Genomic DNA, 22,350 nt, shown 5'->3' with positions numbered 1-22,350 from the left:
GACCAAGAAGAAAGGGGAGGACGAGGAGGATGTTTAAGATTTGAGGTTTAGGCTAAATCCCGAACCCTATACGGATTGGGCTCGGCCTGCGTAAGTAGGGGTGGGTGCACATGGCCAGGCCGGGCCGGTTTGGGTTCCGGAGTTTGCCTAGCCTAGAACCGGAGGAAGGAATGGCCGTCGCCGGCCAGGGCGGGGAGGCGGAGGCGAGAGGACGAATAGGAGCGGCGGAGGTGGAAGAGGGGATTGGCGGGGAGGGTGAGCAGGGAGAACGAGAACGAGAATGAAGACAAAGGTCTTTTGTTTGGACGGATCAGCCCTCGGGCCGGGCCTACATGCCGTTTCGGGCCCAAAAATAATTGGGAGCCTGTTGGGCTGCCAAGTACACCTGCGATTCAACTCCCATCTTAAATAAAATTATAAAAATTACTGTTTAGTGGTTCAAATCAACGACTCAACTTGGTTGATGGCTCAACAGTATGGTTGACTCAGATAAACAACTTGACAACGCGATGACTTAAAACAGATTTAGACAGTATTTAGTTCGAAGTAATTATTCGATAACGTATATAATTTAAAGTCTAAATTAATTAATTTAATATATTTTTTAAAATTTTGATAAAATCAAAGTGTTCCTATAAGTAGAATTTGTATTTTGTCCGGCCCATATTTTGTATTCAGAGTTAAGAATGATAAAAGAAAAACATAGATTTTATTACAGTTAATGAAGCTCATAGCATTAGGACATTGCAGCTCACTTCCCAAGAACAGAACTCTTCAGAAAGCCAGATAAATAAAGAATAATGTTGGTGAAAAATTAATAATCATCACTTCCATCTCTTTCTCACTGCATCTCCTTCATCTTTCTACTGTAATGGCAGCTCTACTGTACGTTGTGCTCTTGTTAGCAATGTTCGGTGGATCAAGTAAGCTCTATAATGTCATATCCATCTTTTTTGGCTTCTTAATTTTTGCAGAGATATAGATTGAATGTAATGATGTCTTAGATCAAAATAGTAATCAACTTGTTTTAACTCACCTTAGTCCTACCAGGTTGTAAGAGATAACACCAGTCTTCCCCTCCTCTCCTCTTTCCTTTCCCCCGTTGCTGTCCACGAAGAGGTCGACACTCGACACCTGTTTATCTAAGGCGTGATTCTTTCCAGGCATATCTGGTTGACGAATTGAGCCCGAACTCGAATTCGAGTAGAGTAGACGGTATGCCTTTCTCTCTCGGTTTTTGAATCTTGTGGTTGATTTCGTTTGATCTCTTTCACGTATAACTCTTGTTTGGGGATTTGTTAGTAATATCTGCTTTCTTGCATCGATCCTCTTTCATATGAGATTGTTTTAGGTCGATTATATTGAAGTTTATTGTGTTCGCACAGATAATTACATTGGAAGTTCTTGTTGAATTTTCGTCTGATTCTCTTATTCTCTACGATAGTCATCAGTTGTCGACGGCACTAACTAGTTTGGGTGATTTTTATTCTAGTATGTCGTTCTTTCTTCTATGTTCTATGTCAGGTCTGCTTTTTATATTTCTGAAACGGTGATTGGTATGATTATGATAAATTGTTTTTATTTTATTTTTGATATTTGTGGATTTATCCTCGCTTCATGCCGTCTCTTTCTCCTATTTGCTATTCAGTAATGTATTTTTATCCTGCCTTTCTCTCCTACAACATATCGGTATTATTTTGCAGAGTAAACAGTAATGGCAAGCGATAGCTATTTAAAGACATGGGTCTCGGATAAGCTGATGTCTCTCATGGGCTACTCCAAAAGTGTGGTCGTACAGTATGTTATTCGTTTGGGTAGGTTTTAAAATTTACACTGTCTGTTGTAAATGAGAACGTTCGTTCCAGGAGGTCAGTTAATATTTTTGTTAAAACATGTGACCTTTCCTGTAGCCAAGGAATCTTCTTCACCTGGTGAACTGGTGAGCAAGGTTGTAGAGTTTGGAATTTCTTCATCTGCAGATACTCGCTCATTTGCTGAAGAGTTCTATGTGAAGTCTCCACATAAGCAATCCGGTTTGAGTGTATGCTCTCACTACACAAAACTTCATTTCTCGTATTGTTTCTAGTTATGTTTGAGACCCCGCTGAAAGAGTTAGATAAATAAGTATATTCTGATTGTAAATAATGTTTTGAGTCACCTTCAATTTTAATTGTGAATAATATTTAAAGAAACTGAATTATTCTGATTGTGAATAATGTTTGAGTCACCTTCAATTTTAATTGTGAATAATGTTTAAAGAAACTGGATATCCTTGTTTACATGGTTGTATCTTTGCTATCCATAGTTACCAGAAAGTGGAAAAGTGGAAAAGGAAACAGCTCAACTTGCAAAGAAACAAAGGAGTTATAGGCTATTGGATGCTGGTGATAATAGTGGCGATGATCAAGTAACAACTAGTGCTACAACTTCTAATCAAGAAAAAGTAAAATCTCACCAAAAGCGTTTTAGGAGAAAGAGCAAAATTCAGGACAATGAAGAAGATGAGGCATACAGTTTTACCTTTTCTCATTTTATGTTTCTTATGGTTTGATATCAGGCTAACAACTCTCACAATAGTTCCTTACTTCTGTTTTGACTGGACAGTATTGCAGGAAGTGGCAACAGAAGAGAGTGAGCTACATGTTCAGAGGCATACGTTAGGCATGGAGGACAAGGAGGATGATTTCGAGGTACAATGTAAATTAATTTTCTTTTGAAAAAATAATGTTTGAATGGAGCGATACTCCTTAAGGTTATTTTAGAAATGCTTTTATTTTGGTCAGAAGTACTTGTAAGAAGAAAAGAGTATCATCTGAGATCATTAGCCTGGTAGGTTGATATTACATGGAAGGTTGGATTATGTGGTTATAATGGGCCAACTTTATAAGGGAGAGGTTTGTATTTGCTATAGCAGAAAGTTTAGCGTAGCTAGAGGAAAAGGTGTTATACATATGGAGGGAAGGTGGTAGAAGTTTAAAAAGGAAGGGATTTATATTAGAAAGTAGAAACTAGAGAAAAAGGTGCTACAAATATGGGGGGCGGAGGATAAGAGGATAATAATAATTTTGCACATGATACTTGACATCTTTCTATGGATTATACTTTACATGTTGGATTACGATTTTGAATTGGGCTCAAATTCTTTATTAGGTTCACGCAGCATATATCTATATACTGTGAACCTAGTTCAAGTTATGGAATGTTTGAACCTCCTTTATGCTTAGTTATTTTGTTGACTTAGTAACTTGCAGGAAACTAATATTTGCTCTTTGTTGGATGTTCAACTGAAAATTAGTAATTGATAAATTTAAATTGTGTTCATTGTTCTTTTTTAGTCAGAAGAACCCAGGATGAAAGATCAAGAGGAAAGTTCTCAGTTGGAGAGGAACATCAGGGAAAGAGATGCAGCTAGAACTCAAAAGGTATTAGATTTCATACTTTTTAAAGTGTGTATTCTGGTCAGATGAAGAAAAAGAAAATGAGGATGATTCATCCATTACAAAGATATAATATATTAGGCAACAGAAATATTAAAAGATAAAGATTTTGCTGTCATTAAACGGATTTTAATGCAAACAAATAAATTCATAGTTTGATTTTTCTGAAGTTTGTAAGATTCTTTGCTGAACATAGTCCGGATACTTTATCATATGACTACATGGACATTTTACTTCTTCTGGTTAAATGTTTTAGGCATATGATATAATGTCTAGTATAATGGATGCATGCTTGTTTCTTTCATCTTTTTCTAATTCTTTTTCCTGATTTACTATTCATCATTTTGTTTATATCTTTGTTTTTTTTGGTATAGTTGATGGAACCCAAGTTAACAGATGAGGAGGAGGGTATGGCCCTTGGAGTTTCTTAGTCTGCTATTTTTTTATCTTTTGTAGGATGCTATCTGATTTTTTTTATTCATTACAGAGGAGCTCATTCAAAGATACGTAGCATTTGAAAAAGATGATAGTTCAGATCTGAGGTTCCTATCTTCTCAATTTGATCTTGATGCAACTTTAATTTTCTGCATCATTCTATTATTATTTCTTCCAAACAAGTGATAAAATTTGATCAGACCATAGTAACTACATGATTAATAACAGAGTAGTCATAGGTGGAGTGAGTTAACTTGGTCAAAGGAAGTTGGAATTACTTTTATGTTTTGTGTATATTTATGAACATATATATATGTGTTTTATCTATGAATTGAGATACGATACTTTTCCAAGTATATAGGCCTTCAAAATCTCAAGCTTAAATATATATTTTGAAGATCCATGCCATTAACATTATTGACAACACTTCACATGTATGGAAACCAACAATATTGTTTAGGATTCATCTTTTTATAGGCTCAAACAGTTTCCAAATATGAAATCTGATGGCAGATAAAAGACAAGAGGTTTTTTTTATTATTTATGGTTTACAATAGATTAAGGCCTTTTCTTTGAAGTTTGGATGTCTTATTTCTTTGAATACTATAACAAGTAAGATCCTTGTAGAACAAATAGTATGAAGTATAAAAACTCCAACACATACAGATGTTGTCAATCTCTATAGAGTTTTAATAAATTGTGAAAAGAAGGTCAATGACGTGACATTAAAAAAATAAGAGAGGATGGCATGTGCGGCACTATTCCACTTCCTTCTCCCTTTCGGAGACGGAAGGAAACGAAATCCTCCCAGCAATTTCATCGGGGAAAGATTTTGTAAACCCTAATAACTCTTCCCTTATAAAAGTCGAGGCTTATTTCTCCCCCAAGGAGGTGGTAGTCATCTCCTTATTCCCTTTAGCTTTCCTTCCCTTCATCACTAAAGTTGCCGTTGTTGAGGTGGTGTCGTCGAAGCGTTGCTGGAGTAAATTATCCTCACCAAATGAGCCGTCAATGAGTTCTCCCCTACCCCACAAATTTGATTAAAGATTAATGGATTATATTTTTAATACCTAATTTTGGTGTTCGCGGCTTCAACAACAAAATATGTCGGTTGGCAATTTCAGGTCGCCACTGCTCTAATACTAGAACCTTAGGCGTCGTTGGCCTTGTATCGAGAATGCTTCCTTTTGGAGCCTTAGTGGTTCGAATCGTCGTTGGCCATGGTTAGGATCTTTCCCACCACTAGTAATCATGGTCAATCTAGACTCTCCTTGTTCGGGTTGTTGAGGTTGCGTGGAAAACGTGTGTGGTCGGCGGACTGACAGCGACTGAGATTGTCGGCGATCTCTCTTTCTCTCCCTCTCTTACACACTTTTTCTTTCTCTCTCGTTGATCTTCTCGAGAAAGAAGTTTGGGCTCGAGCTCATATTCATGGTCTGAATTTTGAATCCAATCCAACCTGAATTAATATGTGGTGGGTTGCAGATTAGCTCGCAGCTTTGCCCATGAATATTAGTTAATCGATCCTTGGCCCAACCCTATTAATAGGAATGTGTGGGCTATGGACCAGCCGCAGCCCAGCCCAATCCTTTGGGCTTAAATTTTTTAATAATTTAATTAGTTTTAAATTTAGAAAATTTTGGTTGTTAAAATAAGAGTTTATTTATAGATGAAGGTGAAGATTTGCACTCATATCTCGATTATTGACTGCAGGTAATAGGACTTATATATTTATCTTCTCATATTTTGTACTATAATATTATTATATTGTCTTCACATTTCGTGCATTACTATTAGTTTCATGATTTATTATATTTCCTGCCATATATTATTTCATAAAATCGTGCAAGTAGCTAATATATAGCGGTCATGAGTAGCTTGCTTGGTATGAATTATAAGTAGGTAGACTTTGAGAACTAACCTAGGATAGATATTCTTCGTGCATTTCTTTGTGATGACTCAAGTTTACCTTAAAGTTTAGGGGAATAAATTTCTGATCAGCCTACGATTCATTTAGGTGACTCTAGTAGGGTTAGGGAATAGTCCCAAGCTAAACTAGGAGTCTCCCTAAGGTGACCTTAATCACTCTCCACAATTAGTGAAAAAGGTAGATTTCGTTTATCATATAGTGACACTAACCGGATCAGCTATGAGAGAAGACTCGCGAGCCATCTTGAAATGATTTTTAGCAGTAGTTTTAGTGGCGGATGTGATGGCTGCCATGTCTGGGCGGCACATTGACTGCCTCGCTAGGAAGAATGGAGAGTAATCACTATTCAGATAGGATCGTGGGAAGATTGAAGGGGAAACGAGGGGTAATAATGGAATTGGAGAAGGTGTTACGCGAGGAGATGATTTTACTACTCGAAGTACAAGGACTGTCTAGTATGCAAGCTATTTGCCACTTAGTTATCCTCTTTTCTTTCAATTTCTCCCCTTTTTACATACAAACTTACGAAGAAGCCCCTAAATATTTGCTCATACAACTAGATGAGTATATAATGTATATTATATAATATATATATATATTATTTTATATTAAAAATGTTAGATTGTTTTGTCACCCACCTCTCGCCTAGGCGTTAGGCTATGAGGTGATTGCCCACTGCGGCTACCTTCCAAAACATTGATTTCTAATCAATGTGGATCCACAGGCATAGTCTCAAACTAAGATAGTTGGCAATATTATTGAGAAAACTTATAGAATGAAATTAAGCATATTGTTAGCTTATTAATCTTATTAATCGTACTATTATTACTTATGCTTATTATCCATATTACGAGCATGCTATTGTTATTAATTATTAAGCTTTGGTTAATATTTTATATTGGATACAGTACAATTTTTTTCTAGTGTGGTGGATTCACTCATTAAGTTAAAGTTGTTAGATCATTAAACTCTTTTAACATTTTAGATGCTAGTCAGCGTGGCTAATGAACGTGTGCATCCGGACTCTACTTTTACTTAGAATTTTGGCCTTTATACTTTTAGCTATAGTAGTGGTCTTTAGTTTTAAATTAAAAAGCTAAATATTGCTTTAGTAATATTTAGAAGACATTGATTATATAATTTAGGTAATTTATGTATTTGAAAGTTTTTGAAATGGAGTCATTAAATAAATTTTGAGTTTTATTATATTATGAATAATTAATTAAGTCTTCGTGTATCCTAAGCTTAATAGGATACATGGCAATGAGTTAAAGAATCTCTATGGAAAAAATGGTATATTATAGGATTCAAAGCTTTAACCAACTATACTGACCAACTATCCGATACAATACTTATACATTTATTTTAGTCTATATATATAGTATCATCTCATATATTACATAGTGAGCACATTCGAGCCGAGCTCTAGCGAGCCGACTTTAGTTTGACTCAACTCGATTACCCTTCCGAGCTAAAAAATTCAGCTCTAAATGAGCCGACCTCACAAGCCTCGCAAGCCAGCGTGTTTTTTTGACAGCCTGTACATAGCACAGTGTTACTATTTTATATTTGTTTTCCATTCAATTAGTGATTGGTTAGCCTTCTTCATTGAACTTTGAGCTATTCCAACTATGCTATTTTAATAAGCTATCCTTGGATTGTTTTCTTACTGTTGATATATATGTGGCAGAAAAGTTTCACGGCAGGTATATTTGCAGAAACGAAGGGATCAGAAACTTTTGGAGATTCGGTATGTCAGAAAGCCTAATAGAACTTAGTATTGTCAGTCTGCCATCATATTTGTTTGGTATATTAGATGTAAATATGTATATCGTTGATAAAAATACTGATCAAGTTATTTCTAAATCCGGGTGTTCTCAATTTTAGGGATGTTATTATTGATCATGAATATATCTTTGAGGGCGTGAAGTTGACTGAAGCAGAGGAACAAGAACTCAGGTAATTATGTGTTACAATTTTTCTTCATACATGCTAATAGATTCATTGTGATGGCAAGTTTCCAAAGAGTGTCTTTCTGTTGTGGCAGCTGGATCAAAAAATTTGCCTCGTGGAGAAGGACTCTCTGCATTGAAGTGAGTCAACTTGAACGAAACCACCGAATGCCAGATGACAGCACATTTTCTTGGCATGTTGTCAAGTGCAGATGCTGTATAGATTTATTCACTACACACGAGGAGTTTTCTTCCTTTCACTTTTTTCTTTTTCTGTTTGTGAAATTTACATGTCTCATTGTAAAAGTTTCTGTAGTACAGCAATCGAATTATTAATTTGAATAGCCATGAACAACAAGCCTCAAGAAGTTTGGTTGACTTTACTAACAGAAAAAAAAAACTAAAAGGACGTCCTCGTCCTCAGAGACTGACTAATGAGATCTATTGTTTAATGATAAAACCTCCTGCTTAGATGAGGTCTTACAATCTGATTATTTGGTGGAAGGGAAGATTTGGAGGAATGGAAGGATCTTTAGACATATTCGTGGCAGAAACCAAATTTTTTAAGCATCTATGGAGAAGCTGGGAGCTCTGCTTTCCTTCCAAATGCAGCTGGAAATCACTCTACTTGTAACTCGTAGGTTTGCATATTATGTACGTTTCTGAATAATCATAGTACAAAAGTTTAATCTAAATGAGCTCCTTTCTTTTGTTGGAGACATGCCTGGTGAGTGATACTTGTCACATTTTGATTCAAGATTTAATACGGGAACTGCAGACCATCTTGTAGATTTTTTTCCGGTCCATATCTTGCCTTTCCACTAGTTATATTGTGTGCTATTGTGGCTGCAAATTTCCTTACTCTGGACCCAGTCTTGTTCATTACACTTGCAATAAATTTCTTCCAGGTTGATGCATAAATTTTCTAGCGCTGGAGGAAGGGGTCGCCGTCGGCGGCCAGGGCGGGCAGGTGGAGGCGGGACGACGAATAGGAGCGGCTGAGGTGGAAGAGGAGATTGGCGGGGAGGATGAGGAGGGAGGAGGAGGAGGAGGAGGAGGAGGAGGAGAACGAGAATGAAGATGAAAGTTTTGGTTTGGACGGATCAGCATTCGGGCCGGTCCGATGAGCCAGGCCCAAAAAGAATGTCTGCGAGCCTATTATGTGCTGCCAAGTACCCCCGGTCGCAACAAATCTCTGCATTTGAGTTGGACGGGATCAGGTTTCCACGATCTGGTTTAGTCTAGATCTCCTCTTAATCCCATTACTTAACACATGGATTTTATTACTTTTAATGGAACTCATAGCATGAGGACATTGCAGCTCACTTCCCGAGGACAACTCTTCAGAAAGCCAGATAAAAAAAGAATAGAGTTGGTGAAAATTAATTAAAAACATCACTTCCATCCTTCTCACTGCATTTCCTTCATCTTTCTTCAGTAATGGCAGCTCTACTGTATGTTGTGCTCATGTTAGCCATGCTTGATGGATCAGGTAAGCTCCACGTCCTACCCATCTTTTTTTTTTTTCAAATAAGACATATAGATTGAATGTTACGATGTCTTAGATCAAGTAGTAAGCAACTTGCTTTAACTCACTCACTCTTCCTATTTGTTGGCTTCTATAAAATGTAGATTGTCTGAAGTTATTTGATAGTGACATAGAGAAAGTGTTTCTATAAAGACCCAATGATCTATGGGACATGTTTGTAGCATTGAACCCCTTTTCTTTTCTTGTCTTTTATATTGAAATTTTGACTAATTCGGTGGATTAACTGAGTTGTTCCTTTGTTGTCGAAGATGCTGCTTGGTGTGTGTGTAGGTCTGATCAGAGTGACACTGCTCTGCAGAAGACATTAGACTATGCTTGTGGAGCTGGAGCTGACTGCAGCCCTCTTCTCCAGAATGGGGCTTGCTATAATCCCAACACTGTGAAAGCCCACTGCTCTTATGCTGCTAATAGCTACTATCAGAGGAAAGGGCGAGTTCAAGGGTCTTGTGACTTTGGAGGCACTGCCACTGCCACTTCAACAGATCCAAGTAAGTCTTTAAAAAATTTCCAGCTCTGGTAGCTTAGATGCATATTGAGATAAAACTTAACTTTGATCTCTTTGTTTTCAGGCAGTGGTGGTTGCACATACCCTGCAACTTCCAGGTATATTTATTTGATTTGGCTGGCTTTGAAAATATTTCAATGATCACCGAAATAATTATGTTCTTTCAAAAATATTTATGTTAGTTAAATCTAAGTAATTATGATTAGAAAACAACTTAGATCTAAAAGAAGATTATTTTGCTCTTGCATGAATTACTAACATAGTTTAAAAACTATCTAATTTTATATCCAGTACTATAGTGCAACTAAGTATATCTCATTTTATGCGAGTTAAAAAATTTTGATAAATATTTACACTCTAAACTTTTAAAAGGGGATGTATTTAGTCATTTATATGTGCTTATTAACTTTAAGAATAATCTGCTACAAATATTCTATTAAAATTTAACCATAATGACAAGTCTAAGAAAGTCAAAATATTTTAATGGCAATTCTGATTTTAAAAAATGTAGTAGCAAGTATGATATTTTTGAAAGTTTTCAATAGCAATCAATTAAAAATCCTTTTTTTTTTTCGTTTTTGTTTCATGCTCTTCAAACAACTTCTGCTCCACTTTCTTTTCAGTTGCTCTCTTTTTCCTTCTGGCCTGCACTTCCTAACACTTCTAGCTTACTCATTCATTTGGAATGCTGCAGCAGTTGGATCAGATCTCACTAGAAGGGAATACTGAGCCACTTTGGGATTTATCTCTCTTCATCTGTTTAATAGATGCATTAACCTGGTGGCCTTAGAGATGTATTTATTGAGTTCAGAATGACATGTTAAAGTTTTTTAGGGTTGTTTTCATTCTCTGGGATTTTCTATATCACAAAATCTCAAAGCCTTTTGTTTTCACTAATTTTTAAATAATTATATATATACTTGAGCTAATTGTGTTAGCTTTCGATCATTTTCCTTTTGTTCTCCTTTGCTTATTTCTTTCTTTTTTCTTTGGATCCAGTCCTGCAGGTACAAGTACCCCAACAACCACAAACACTCCAGGTTCAACAACACCCAGCACCTTCAGTCCACCCACTGGAACATTCCTTGGAGGATTAAGCCCCTCAGGAAGCAGCATAACTGATAACAGTGATGGTGGCTTTCTTCCAGAGGCAGAGATGGTTCTTCATCTTTTTATCGTCTTGTTCTCACTGATGGCTTTTTTGAGAGGTTGATCGATATACGATCATCAAAACCCAGATCTTTGTGACATGAGGTTAACCGACTGGTTTGTGATCAAAGAGTTGGCGATGATTCTATTTTATTAGGTAGTATGGCCTATGGAATGCGAGGATTGTTATCGAATTCTCTCACTTTTTGGGGCTTTGTTTCACTATTTCTAATTTTCTCTTCTATATGTAGGGAAACGGTAGCTGATTGAGTTCAGTGTTTCATTTCTCTGTTTGGATTAATATGTTGTCACTGATGAATAGTGACTCTTCAATGTCCTCTAGGTTGTACTGCTATTTTCATGTCTTTATTGACTGACTCCTTTGTTTTAAAACTGGCAAATATGTCAAGTTTTCATGGAACAATGAAAGATTGGAAAAATAAAAAAGAGTTATGCTGAATCTTACAGGTTTCAGCTGAACGAAGTAGTGATCCACGATAAATACAACAAAAAAAAAAACATGGAGCTTCTTATAAATATATATACATATATGTCTACTTATTGTAGATCTAGATGTATGATTATTTTATCCTCATGAACTAATCACATGTTCTTCTATTTATTTTTCGTTACCTTGAGTTAGTGGCAGTGCATTTGGTCTTTCATCAAAGCTTTCTTCTTGCCAGTAAGGATGTGGAACAATACAATCAGAGATTATTCAGAAGACCTGTTCAGATCTTATTCAGTTCAAGAAGGATAAGCCCATTCAGAAAAGAACTGAATCAAAATTGATGCTGAAGTGTTAATGCAGAATAATTAAGGGAAACATTTTATGACAAGAACTAATCTTTTCAAGAATTCATGGAATATTTTGGAGAGTCAGCGACCCTATTTATTTGATTGCTCCTTTCTTTTTTCTCCTTTTTCTGCGAAAAAATGAAGTTTTCTGCTCCCTTTGATGAAACATAGGATCAACCAAGTTGATGAAATCTATAACTCCATATATATACCTTATAGAAAAAAAGAATTCAATTTAATTCAGTTGGTAAAAGTATGCGAAATTGTGTTTATTTTTCAATTCCTTCATTCTTTTTTTTTTTGTTGAGGAAAATAAAAAAAAGATAAGACTGAGTTCAATCCAATCCTATAATTATATACTTAAGAACTGTAAAAGACCAAATTCTCCTATACTGACTTTTGAGCATTACAATTTTGTGCATAAAAAATAAATTATAGGAGAATGACAGCTCAAACATTTTATTATATTTTAAATACATATAAAAAAAAACTATATTTATCATTCCAAAATTTGAATAATATCATTGATATTTCTCAATATTAAATAGCTAAATCTTAAAAAGAGTATGTGGGCCAAAAGAGAAAGGCCAACTAAAAATCCATCAGATTCAAGAAAGCAACAACTAACCCAGACCCCACACTTTGCTTCTACTTTAAAACAAGCAAATATATGAGAAAAAAAAAATCGAAGACAAGTAAAAGTATTATATCTATCAACAACCAAACTACGCGGTCAATGAGACATTCCTACCCTTTCAATTTATACTGTTTCTCTTATTATATCTAATCTGAATCCAACCTAAAGATATCCTGTTAGTGGTTGAGATGATAGATCTTGACATCCGACGGTGTAGATTAACAGTACTAGATTGTCCATGTCTCAAGTGTAAGAGCGCATGCCCATTGGAGTTGTCGAGCACCAATAGACAAAAGCAACCACAACAATGTGGTACTCGGAATGAGTCTCATTAATGCGATACAGGAGGAGATTAATAGAGGAGGAGAAAAGAAAAATCTCGGCTCCTTTGTCTTCTTCAGGTTGGGATTTGATGGTGAGCTATCGGGAGATAGCCGAGAAACGAGTGGGTGCTGTTGTCGGATGAGTGGCTTCAATCCCTGGCCCCTCACTTTCTCGGCATTGCGAGGTGGTCGGGTTGCTGCGTTATCCCCCCTCTGGTGAGAGACCCAACTCTACATTTTTCTTCGATTTTTCCTAGATTTCTTCTGATTTAGAACTTGTTTTGATGATTCGTCGGGGTGGGCCTCTGAAGCCAAGATTGATTTTTCTTTTCTTTTTCTTCTTCTTCTTCTTCTTCTTCTTCTTCTCTATCTCTGTAGGACGGGGTCATTTACTCATTTTGCTTTAAAGTTGGAACTTTTGTCATCCTAGAGTAAGGGATTGGAGTTTCAATTAATGGGTATTTGCTATTCGTTCACAATGATTGGAGATGTTTCTCTCATTTGGGTGTGGATTGCTTTCTGGGGTTTAAGTTTCGGGGTCATTTCTCTCTCCATTGAATGGGAAAAACGAGACTTTTAAAGACCGAGAAGCTCGGATTTGTCTTCTTGATATTGCGAGAAGAGGAGCATACTTGGGCTTGTGGATAGCCGTGGCAGTGAGTGGCGCAGGCGACTAGGGCAAGAGCTGATTTTGGAGTATCCCACATTGGAAGGAAGCTAAAGTGTTCGATGGATAAGAACAATGATCAGAAGAGAATGGAATCTGGAAGCAATATCTTCCGCAGATTGATTTGTAGACAAGCTTCTGGAGATCTTTCCTTGGATACGGAAAAGGTTCCTTGTAATACTCCTAAAAGTTCGTTGGGATCAAGGGCTGATGGCTCATTGAATAAAATGACTTCAAATAGTGCGACTAATGCAACTGGTTTCTCAGAGGAGTATGTACAAGATCCTAGCTCTATTTTGAGCTTGCAGCCATGGATTTTTAAAATGGATGACTCTCACATAAACAAGGAGAATATGAACTTAAGTGGCGGGTTCTCTGGCAGATGTGGAAATCAGATGAATGGGTTTGTAGATACCTCAGCAGTTGAGGTTTCACCAAAGTGTATTAAACTTGGCTATGGTTCTGCTAGAGGTCGAAGCTTTATTAGAAGCAAGCGATCTCGCAGATCTTCTGTGAAACCCCTTTTTTCTATGGAGAATTGTCTCATTCCTCAGCTGTACAATGAGAAATTTGAAATCGAAGAGTATGTGTTCAGTTCATTTTCCTCCCCAACTACATCCATGAGGCCATTTGTCGTAACAGACGGGAGCAAAATAATCAGTAAGTCAAGCTATGAACCTTTGTCTGCGTCAGTTGACACTATCTTGCAGGAGGTTGATAGAGAGAGTTCGAGAGTAGTAGAAACTGTAGTTGGGATGTCTCCTCTTCCTGAAATAAGGAAATCAAAACGGAAGAGCAGGGATATTCAGCACAGCAGACTGGGTATATCCAACTCTCAGAGGATGACCAAATACTCACATTCACAAGGTAATTTAACTACTATTTCCTAATACTTTCTAATAACATTTATAGCATTATAAGGAACTCTAGTTTTGGTAACAAGTTGCTGAAATGTAATTTTTTTTAAAGAACCATAACTTATATATATATATATAGAAATTTTCTCATCATCTTAGTTGTCTTGGTCGACAAGGGATGTTTAGTAAGCATCATATTAGTTGTTTCTGTATCTGATCAAGTCATTTCCTGAGGTATCTAATTGGCTCACGATTATTTTCATAAGTTGTATGCTATCATTCTCAGTGGGCTTCCTTGCAGACCTACTCAACTAATTTATCAACCCCTCCTAAATTACTTAACAGTATGCATTTGCATCAGGAAATTTTGCTGATATACCAACATATCTTGCAGGTTCAAGTATGAAAAACCTGCAGCCATTCTCATATTCCTTTTGTTATAAATTACTTCTCTTCTATTTCTTCTTTTCTTTCCTTTTGTTATGCAGCTTGATAATTCCTTTTTTTGTTGTCAAGATCCAGATAATGTCAATGCTATTGCATTTATTACCTTCTGTTGCAATGCTGCTATGTGATAATCCAATTTTCACTGTTGCAATATTATCTCTACATTGTTAAGTGTCTTTCAGTACTTTCTCATCCTGAAACAAACCATTTGTTCCCAGGTTCACTTGATGGTATGTTTCTCTTCTCTATCGGAGTCACAATTGGCGTTTTATCCTCTGTATTATCAAATAAAAGGGAAGTACAGAAACTAAGTGACATGTTGAAGCGGACAGAGAACTTGGTTCAAGATTTACAGGAGGAGTTGGATATGAAAGAATCTCTGACCGTTAATGAAGTGATTCATGAAGCTAGTAGAAATGCGGAAGGTATTTGCAGCAATGCAAACAAGAACTATTAAGTTTTCCAAGAATCAGGTTTCAGTATCTTACTTTCCTTTGGTAAATATAGGGGAGCAGAACCAACCTCAGACTACCGAAGGTGAGTCAATGAGCAAAATTGAAGCAGAGCTTCAAGCTGAACTGGAGAGATTGGAATTGAACATGAATGCTAACAGCCTTGAAGGAAGAATATCTGCCCTCGGTGAGGTGTGAACTGAACCTACTTTTCCTTGAAGTTCTACCACTTGCAAACACAATTAAATGCTAGTTTGCCGTTTTGTCGAAATTTTATAACACTATTTTGCCATCCACTATATCTTGTATCAGGAACTAGGGTTTCCTAAATGTATGCGATTTTTTTCAGTCTCACTTGTCAAAGTAGGTATGTTGTCATTTTGTTGACATTATTGAAATAGCATTGGAGTAAACATTATTGATATTTGTAGCTTTCCATTGATAAGCAAACTAACATTTGCAGGAGCAAAAGAAATTTGGCAAACATTAAATTTCAACTTTAGAACTTAAATCAGGCCATATAACATGTGGACACTGCATTTTGGTGGTCACTATTGTAGTCCTTCTTGCCCTCAAATGTAGACAAAGGACCTACTATTTAAATCCTACTAGTAGATAGACAAAACTGCTAGTTTGCACTGATTTGATATGAATACTCTTTGACATGAAAATAAATTAGGTTAGCTCTCTGTGTATGTGTAATGTCTTTAGTGGTATTTCTTATGAGTTATACTTGGGTGTTGTTCTTGCATATGGTGGCTCTAGAAATTCCAGAGAGATTGATTTGTTCCTTTTTATATAAATGATGTTCCATGCCTATGACTTATTTAATTGAGTCAATGTCTTCTCTTTGTTACTGTTGGGTGGTTTTCTTGCTATACATTTGGGATGTTGTACCCGAAATATGGGTGCTTCTCATTTCCTTAAATCTCCTATTTGCCTTAAAGATAATTAAAACTCCTGTTTTTTTCCAACAAAAAAAAATTGCCATCTATTTGTTGCATTTCTTTAATTTGTTGATTACAACAATTCTTTGTAAATCTGTAATATGGAAATTCTCATCCATCAGTTTTCTGCGTCATTTAAATGTGCTTTATGTTCTTTAAAGTACATTATAATAACTATGACTTCTTTTCCCCATTGAAATGGATAACAAACAAAATTGAATCTTTTTTTTTTATCTGATATCATTAACTGGGCATGTATGCTTTGCATTCCATTTCCCATTTGTGAGTATTCTGTAGTTTTATCTGTGATATCATCTGTTAATGTCTATTACACCTCATCTAATGCACATCCCATGCTTCTAATTTTTAGCCTTTTATGTATTATTGCAGGTTGAGCAAGAGTTCATTGGAGATGTAATTCATGGAGAACTAAGAGCCAATGTGCTTGATTGTGGAGATGACACAAGTGAGGATGACCATGATCAGGATAGCAAGAGCAGTTCTACAGGTTGCGCACATGATGTTAACTATGTGGTTTCACCTACAGAGCTCAGCTTACGCCTCCACGAGGTGATCCAACACAGATTAGAAGAAAGAATCAAGGAGCTTGAAATATCACTTGCCCAAAGCCAGAAGCAACTGCAGAGGATGGAAGCGGAGCGCATTTTCTTGGAAGGACCCTTCTCAAATAGTGATATGGGATCTTCTTCCAACCAGGAAAGCCCAACTTTGATGAGACGAGACAGCCCTTTGGTCTCACAACCATTCTGTCTAAACCTATCTGGAGATGCATTAAATGCATATGATGAAGCTTATGAAGAATTCATGCGAATTGCCAATTCAGAGGGGAACATGCTTTCTGCCACCAATGTGATCGAAGTAGCACCTACAGATGAATCATATCCAAGCGATCGGAGTTTACTTTGGGGCATGGAAGATGGTGCTGAAAGCAAGCTAACAACAAGTGCAAAACATTTCGAAAGGGCGGCACTCAGCGAGAGCGATGGAGACATGGAAGATGAATACTATGACGACGAGAGTAAGATGCTAATCCAACAGATTGTAGAAAGAACAAGAAAAGGCTCACCTGCCGTTATACATGCTCAAAAAATTTTGTTTTCAGTGGACGATTAATTATCCTCGTCCATTGTTCATCTGATGGTAGTGTCCATTTGATCTTATTAAGCAAACGAAAATGAAAATATATCTCTTTAGAGCTTAACCGATGCCTTCAAGCTTTTACTAGAAGTTAAAATAATTGCTTTCCTTTTTCTTTTTCCTCCCCTTTGATCGATATGTGAAGCTTTCTAGAGCATGCGGGTCTATAATATATTCTTTGCGACTCTCCTATGTATATTCCAAGAATGGGTTTCTAGATCACAGCAATTTGAATGGAGCCCAACAAAAATCAAACTATTTAATTGGAATCTCAGACAGGATGCTGCTGGACGCTCACCCAATCAGTCAAGCTAGTAAAGCTTGATCTGTGTAGATGGTATTCAAAAATTTAGTCAATGTCCTAACCAAGATTGTAAGGCTAGCCACGAGTTCTCTAAAGGATCGAGAACTTATCACCTCAGTCAATATGTCTCAAACTCTGTTTCTATCAGCAAGGATATAAACTAGAATATAGCAATTCACACAAAACACCAATCAATATTTAGTACATACTTTCAAGCATGTTGCATCTTTTCAACATATGACTGATAGAAAAATTCATAAGAATCTAGTCACCGTAGAGTTGTTCCATTGTTGAGATCGTTGCAACTTCAAAAAGTTAAAAAGGTGAAGAAAGAAATGACATGGCCATAAAAGATTGTCCTCAGGTTAAAACTAAGGGATACAACATCACAAATTAAGACGGGATACAACATCACAAACAAATTAAGATGACAACATGACAAGAGAAATTGTTCAGCAGTCTTTGTTAGCAAAGCGAGGTTCATCAAATTCATCCTTATATTTGCTCACGAACAGTTTATCATGGCTGCCACTATCATAGCTTATTGTTGGTGCTACCAGACAGGATTGCTATTCTACTACATTGACCCCAATTCAATTTCCAACTGCACCATTACTGCTATATCCACCAGCAATACCACTGCTGGAATAGCTATTGTTGGCTGTGCCACTGGTATAAGGATCAGTTCCGCCACTGGTGACGTTGTAATTACTGCCTCCAGGGGTAACACCATAACCACCATTGCCACCATGGTAACCGCTGTTATCACCAGCTGCACCACTAGCGTAGGTAACATCTCCACTAGCAGGATACTTTCCACTGTCACCTGCATAATTGTAGCCGCCTCCACTAAAATTACCTTCATTGCTGGCATAACTTCCACTGCCGCCGGTACCGCCAACACCACCATAACCTCCAGGCCCTCCACTGCTGCTATAGTTAGTGTTACCACCACCATAGCTGCCTTCACTGAACCCACCACTGGCACTGTTATGGCTAGCGTTATCACCACTGTAGTTGCTGGATCCACCACCATACCCTCCATTATAGCTGCCACCACTGCCACCATCACCACCATATCCACCGCTACTGCTATTGTAGCCAGTGTTACCACCACCATAGTTGCTGGAGCCACCACCATAACTGCCTTCATTGTAGCCACCACCACCACCACTATAGTTGCCACCGCCATAGCCACCACCGCCATAGCCACCACCACCATAGCCTCCGCCACCGTAACCACCACGGCTGCGTTCAGCAGCATAATTAACTCTGACAAGCCGCCCATGTAGCTCCTAATAACAGCAGCTCATTTGATCACTAATGAGTAATAACATCACACATAATATGGAATAAAAAATGTTGACGTAAGGATAATAGGTGGCTGCAATTGGAACAAACAGATGGAACACTGTATAAGCAATGTCATCGAGAAGATGAGTGACATATTTGAATTGCAAATATGCAACAGATATCTAATATACCAAGTAGTCCAATGGAATTCCATCAGCTTGTTCCTTTATGCATCATGATTTCTTTATCATATTCTCATTCGAATTTCCTACTTGAAAGAACAAAATAAGAGAGGATCTAAAATTTCAAACTCATCTTAATTCATCTAACCTAATAATGAAGTAGTGGCGAAGTAATGAACATCTACATCGCGAGATGTGATTGTAGGATTTCCCATTCTGATACATGGTGCCATGTTTATTGCAACAAACTCACTTTTGAATCTCAATAGATTAAGTATTGCCAAGCAATTACCTCTTCAGCAGTAATGGTACTGGTAGAAAATAAATAGAAATATAACTTAAGTAGTATTTGTCTAGCACATATTATTCCAAAGTGGGCAGACAAGTTAATAATTGAAACCAAGAATTATTAGAAACATTATATTAATCATTCTTTCAAGAATGAAAATAGAAATAGAGGAATGCAGTTTAGCAGATACCTTACTATCCATGCCAGTGATAGCAGCAGTGGCCTCTTCGTTAGATGTAAAACTAACAAATCCAAAACCTCTTGACCTACCGGTTTCCCTGTCCATAATAACCCTAGCTGCAAGAACCCAAAATAAAAATAAAAAAACATTAGAAACAAAGCAAGTAAATCTATTCCAGCATATAATTCACAAAGGTACTGTCTCCTAGAGGAAATAAAATAACACATGCCTTCAATCACTTCACCATAGCCGGTGAATGCTTCCCTCAAGCTCTGATCATCTGTGCTATAAGATAATCCTGGTAAAATTGAGTTACTAGAGATATTAAAAGCTATTTAAACCAAAGAAAAAGCATAAGCAAAAGAAGTGGTCGGAAAAATGATATGCAAACCTCCGACGAAAATTTTCGAGGATGACATGCATCGTATTGCTTGGTAGAGAGATGGATTAGCGTTAATAGATTGCTTAATGAGATTACCAACTTTACGAGCGAAAGCCATTGTTTAGGATCTGAAACCAAACTACAAAGAAAAAAAGGGAGAACGAATACATCAGAAAACTCCCCGAAATAGTAGTAGATTCAGTTAAAAACACATGAGGAGGAAAAAGGAACCAACTTTACTCCTATAAAATAGAGATTACCATAAAGATATGAATCTTAAAAGGCAACAAACATAAATAGATTCCCGTTGACAAGGACGATCTTATGATTTGCGGAGAAACCCCAAATCACACTATCTCAATCACGACTTCAGAGTAAAGATAAACGAAGGATTTAAAAGCAACAGAGCCATAAGAAAATAGCTCTATCGTTCATCGAAACCGAAATCTATGCATAGCCTCTCAAACACAAGAGCGAGATCGTATCTGAAAGATTGCAACTTGGGAGATCTAGAAAGGGATTGGAGATGACGTAGTTACGAAGTAGGATTAGGGTTTTAGCGGAGCTTACCTTCGAGAGGTTTTGGCGAAGAGGGCTTTCAGAGACAGAAGAGAGCGTTATATAGAACTGAATCCTAGGCAGCCGCCGCCTTTGGAGTTATTTTGACCGTTGGATGATCTGAATGGAGCGGTCGATCTGAAACACGTGGAAACAGCTTTGATATTGATATTGGGATTTTTAATCAGAGAGAGGAAAAAACGAAATATAGAAAAGGAAATTAGTCTTTCGACTGGGTTAAAGGAGAGCCAAATCCAACGCCAAATCCATTCCTCCCAAAATGTCCCGACCATCAGACTCCGGCGGTAGCGTCCTCGACTCCCTCGGCGAGGAGATCATCCGAATCGTCTCCCCCGTCTCCTCTTGCATGCTCCTCGTCGTCCTCCTCGTCGTCTCCCTCTCCTCCTCCTCCATTTCTCCTCTCTCCTCCATCTCCTCCTCCTCCGCCTCCTCCTCCATCTTTGACGACCTCAAGACCGCTGTTTTGACCTCCCTCGTCTTCATCTTCTTCGTCACCCTCCTCACCTTCTTCCTCGTCCTCCTCTTCTACTTCCGCTTCATCCGCTTCCTCAAATCCTACATGGCCTTCTCCTCCCTCATCGTCCTCGGGTTCCTGGGCGGCGAGATCTCCCTCCTCCTCCTCAGCCGCTTCGACATCCCCATCGATGCAATCACCTTCCTTGTCCTCTTGGCCAACTTCGCGGTCGTTGGGGTCATGGCCGTGTTCATGTCAAAGATGCCCATTTCGGTGAACCAGGCGTACTTGGTCGTCATTGGTGTGTTGGTTGCTTACTGGTTTACGCTACTGCCGGAGTGGACCACTTGGGCTCTCTTGGTCGCCATCTCTCTGTACGATTTGGCGGCCGTTCTGTTACCCGGCGGGCCATTGAGGCTTCTTGTGGAGCTCGCGATCTCACGGGACGAGGAGATTCCAGCATTGGTGTACGAAGCGCGGCCTGTGGTGCATCGCCCGGGGTCAAGGAGAGGGTTGTGGAGAGAGAGGAGGGATTTTGGCACTGACCCAAGTGCTAATTCCAATGGTTCTGCGATCGGGGATCCACTGCCGGAGACGAGGGTGGTGGTTGAAGAGGAATCTACAAATGGACCTTCAATTTCTGAGCTGAGCACTCCTTTAATACAGTCCCAACCCAATAGTGGTAGTCGTAGAGAGGAGGAGGAAGAAGAAGAAGGCTTGGAAGGGATTGGATTGGGTTCATCTGGAGCAATCAAGTTGGGATTGGGGGACTTCATCTTCTACAGCGTGTTAGTCGGGAGGGCGGCATTGTTCGATTTCATGACGGTATATGCTTGTTATCTTGCGATTATAGCAGGGCTTGGTGTCACTCTGTTACTATTATCGTTGTACCGGAAGGCACTGCCTGCTCTTCCGGTGTCTATAGCTCTTGGTTGTCTCTTCTATTTATTGACGCGAACATTGCTTGAAGTGTTTGTGGTGCAATGTTCTACCAATCTGTTGATGTTCTAGGACATCAATTTTATCCTGAGAGCAAATTCAAGCATTGGATTTATCGGTGTACTTGTTAGTTTCTTATTATTATTATTATTATTATTATTATTATTATTATTATTATTATTATTATTGCTTTATAATGATCTAAGTTTCCTTCTCGTCTCAATGGAAATTGAAAAAAAAATGTTTGTCACACTTTGTCCGTATGAGGTTCCTTGTGTGCGAGTTTATATTTGCTTATATCCTTGATGATACATTAAATACTGGGAATTTGAGAATTTGCACCTCTTTTTAGGAGAAAAAGTATGATGAGATGAGATATCTCCAAAATGAGGGTAAAGATGTTCCTCCATAGTTTACTATCTAACAGAGGTGCTGCTCATAACAATTTCTTCCTGTTTAATTTTGTGAAATTTCTTCTGTCGTTTATAGCAGGTAAAATACTCT

General features: G+C 37.8%; 5 protein-coding genes across 8 annotated transcripts; 4 read left to right on the top strand and 1 right to left on the bottom strand.

Moving 5' to 3' along the window:
- The first annotated feature begins 162 nt into the window (after window positions 1–162).
- Window positions 163–8,112, top strand: LOC140784741 (pre-mRNA-splicing factor ATP-dependent RNA helicase DEAH1-like). The gene is made up of 12 exons (XM_073132273.1): window positions 163–923; window positions 1,051–1,215; window positions 1,704–1,814; window positions 1,911–2,041; window positions 2,306–2,506; window positions 2,605–2,690; window positions 3,336–3,422; window positions 3,812–3,845; window positions 3,925–3,979; window positions 7,493–7,552; window positions 7,690–7,761; window positions 7,850–8,112. Exons 6-12 carry the CDS (start codon window positions 2,664–2,666, stop codon window positions 8,088–8,090), a joined length of 576 nt encoding a protein of 191 aa, XP_072988374.1. The 5' UTR covers window positions 163–923; window positions 1,051–1,215; window positions 1,704–1,814; window positions 1,911–2,041; window positions 2,306–2,506; window positions 2,605–2,663; the 3' UTR covers window positions 8,091–8,112.
- A 134-nt stretch (window positions 8,113–8,246) lies between these two features.
- On the top strand, window positions 8,247–11,441 carry LOC140784742 (PLASMODESMATA CALLOSE-BINDING PROTEIN 2-like). Its single transcript, XM_073132274.1, has 4 exons — window positions 8,247–9,246; window positions 9,552–9,791; window positions 9,873–9,906; window positions 10,808–11,441. The coding sequence occupies exons 1-4, from the start codon at window positions 9,195–9,197 to the stop codon at window positions 11,019–11,021; spliced, it is 540 nt and encodes a 179-aa protein (XP_072988375.1). The 5' UTR covers window positions 8,247–9,194; the 3' UTR covers window positions 11,022–11,441.
- A 1,265-nt stretch (window positions 11,442–12,706) lies between these two features.
- On the top strand, window positions 12,707–17,311 carry LOC140785218 (uncharacterized). Of its 2 annotated transcripts, none has more exons than XM_073132994.1 (5): window positions 12,707–12,931; window positions 13,094–14,249; window positions 14,905–15,111; window positions 15,194–15,330; window positions 16,476–17,311. In XM_073132994.1, the coding sequence occupies exons 2-5, from the start codon at window positions 13,445–13,447 to the stop codon at window positions 17,217–17,219; spliced, it is 1,893 nt and encodes a 630-aa protein (XP_072989095.1). In that variant the 5' UTR covers window positions 12,707–12,931; window positions 13,094–13,444; the 3' UTR covers window positions 17,220–17,311. The 2 variants fall into 2 exon arrangements, with proteins under 2 accessions (XP_072989095.1, XP_072989097.1); XM_073132996.1 differs by having other exon boundaries at window positions 12,774–12,931; window positions 13,027–14,249.
- A 474-nt stretch (window positions 17,312–17,785) lies between these two features.
- LOC140784351 (uncharacterized) lies at window positions 17,786–20,567 on the bottom strand. Of its 3 annotated transcripts, XM_073131712.1 has the most exons (5): window positions 20,445–20,567; window positions 19,884–20,013; window positions 19,718–19,790; window positions 19,502–19,604; window positions 17,786–18,842 (listed from the first exon to the last, which is right to left on the bottom strand). In XM_073131712.1, exons 2-5 carry the CDS (start codon window positions 19,990–19,992, stop codon window positions 18,141–18,143), a joined length of 987 nt encoding a protein of 328 aa, XP_072987813.1. In that variant the 5' UTR covers window positions 19,993–20,013; window positions 20,445–20,567; the 3' UTR covers window positions 17,786–18,140. The 3 variants fall into 3 exon arrangements, with proteins under 3 accessions (XP_072987813.1, XP_072987811.1, XP_072987812.1); XM_073131710.1 differs by having other exon boundaries at window positions 19,502–19,790; window positions 20,445–20,559; XM_073131711.1 differs by having other exon boundaries at window positions 19,502–19,790; window positions 20,135–20,463.
- A 78-nt stretch (window positions 20,568–20,645) lies between these two features.
- On the top strand, window positions 20,646–21,969 carry LOC140784350 (presenilin-like protein At2g29900). Its single transcript, XM_073131709.1, has one exon. The coding sequence runs from the start codon at window positions 20,713–20,715 to the stop codon at window positions 21,916–21,918; it is 1,206 nt and encodes a 401-aa protein (XP_072987810.1). The 5' UTR covers window positions 20,646–20,712; the 3' UTR covers window positions 21,919–21,969.
- The last annotated feature ends 381 nt before the right edge of the window (window positions 21,970–22,350 follow it).

The sequence above is a fragment of the Typha latifolia genome, chromosome 3 (assembly GCF_019914945.1).
Source record: "Typha latifolia isolate L0001 chromosome 3, TyphaL0001v2, whole genome shotgun sequence".
NCBI lineage: Eukaryota > Viridiplantae > Streptophyta > Magnoliopsida > Poales > Typhaceae > Typha > Typha latifolia.
Note: the sequence above shows the minus strand (reverse complement) of the source record. Positions and strands in the feature narration are given on the sequence as shown.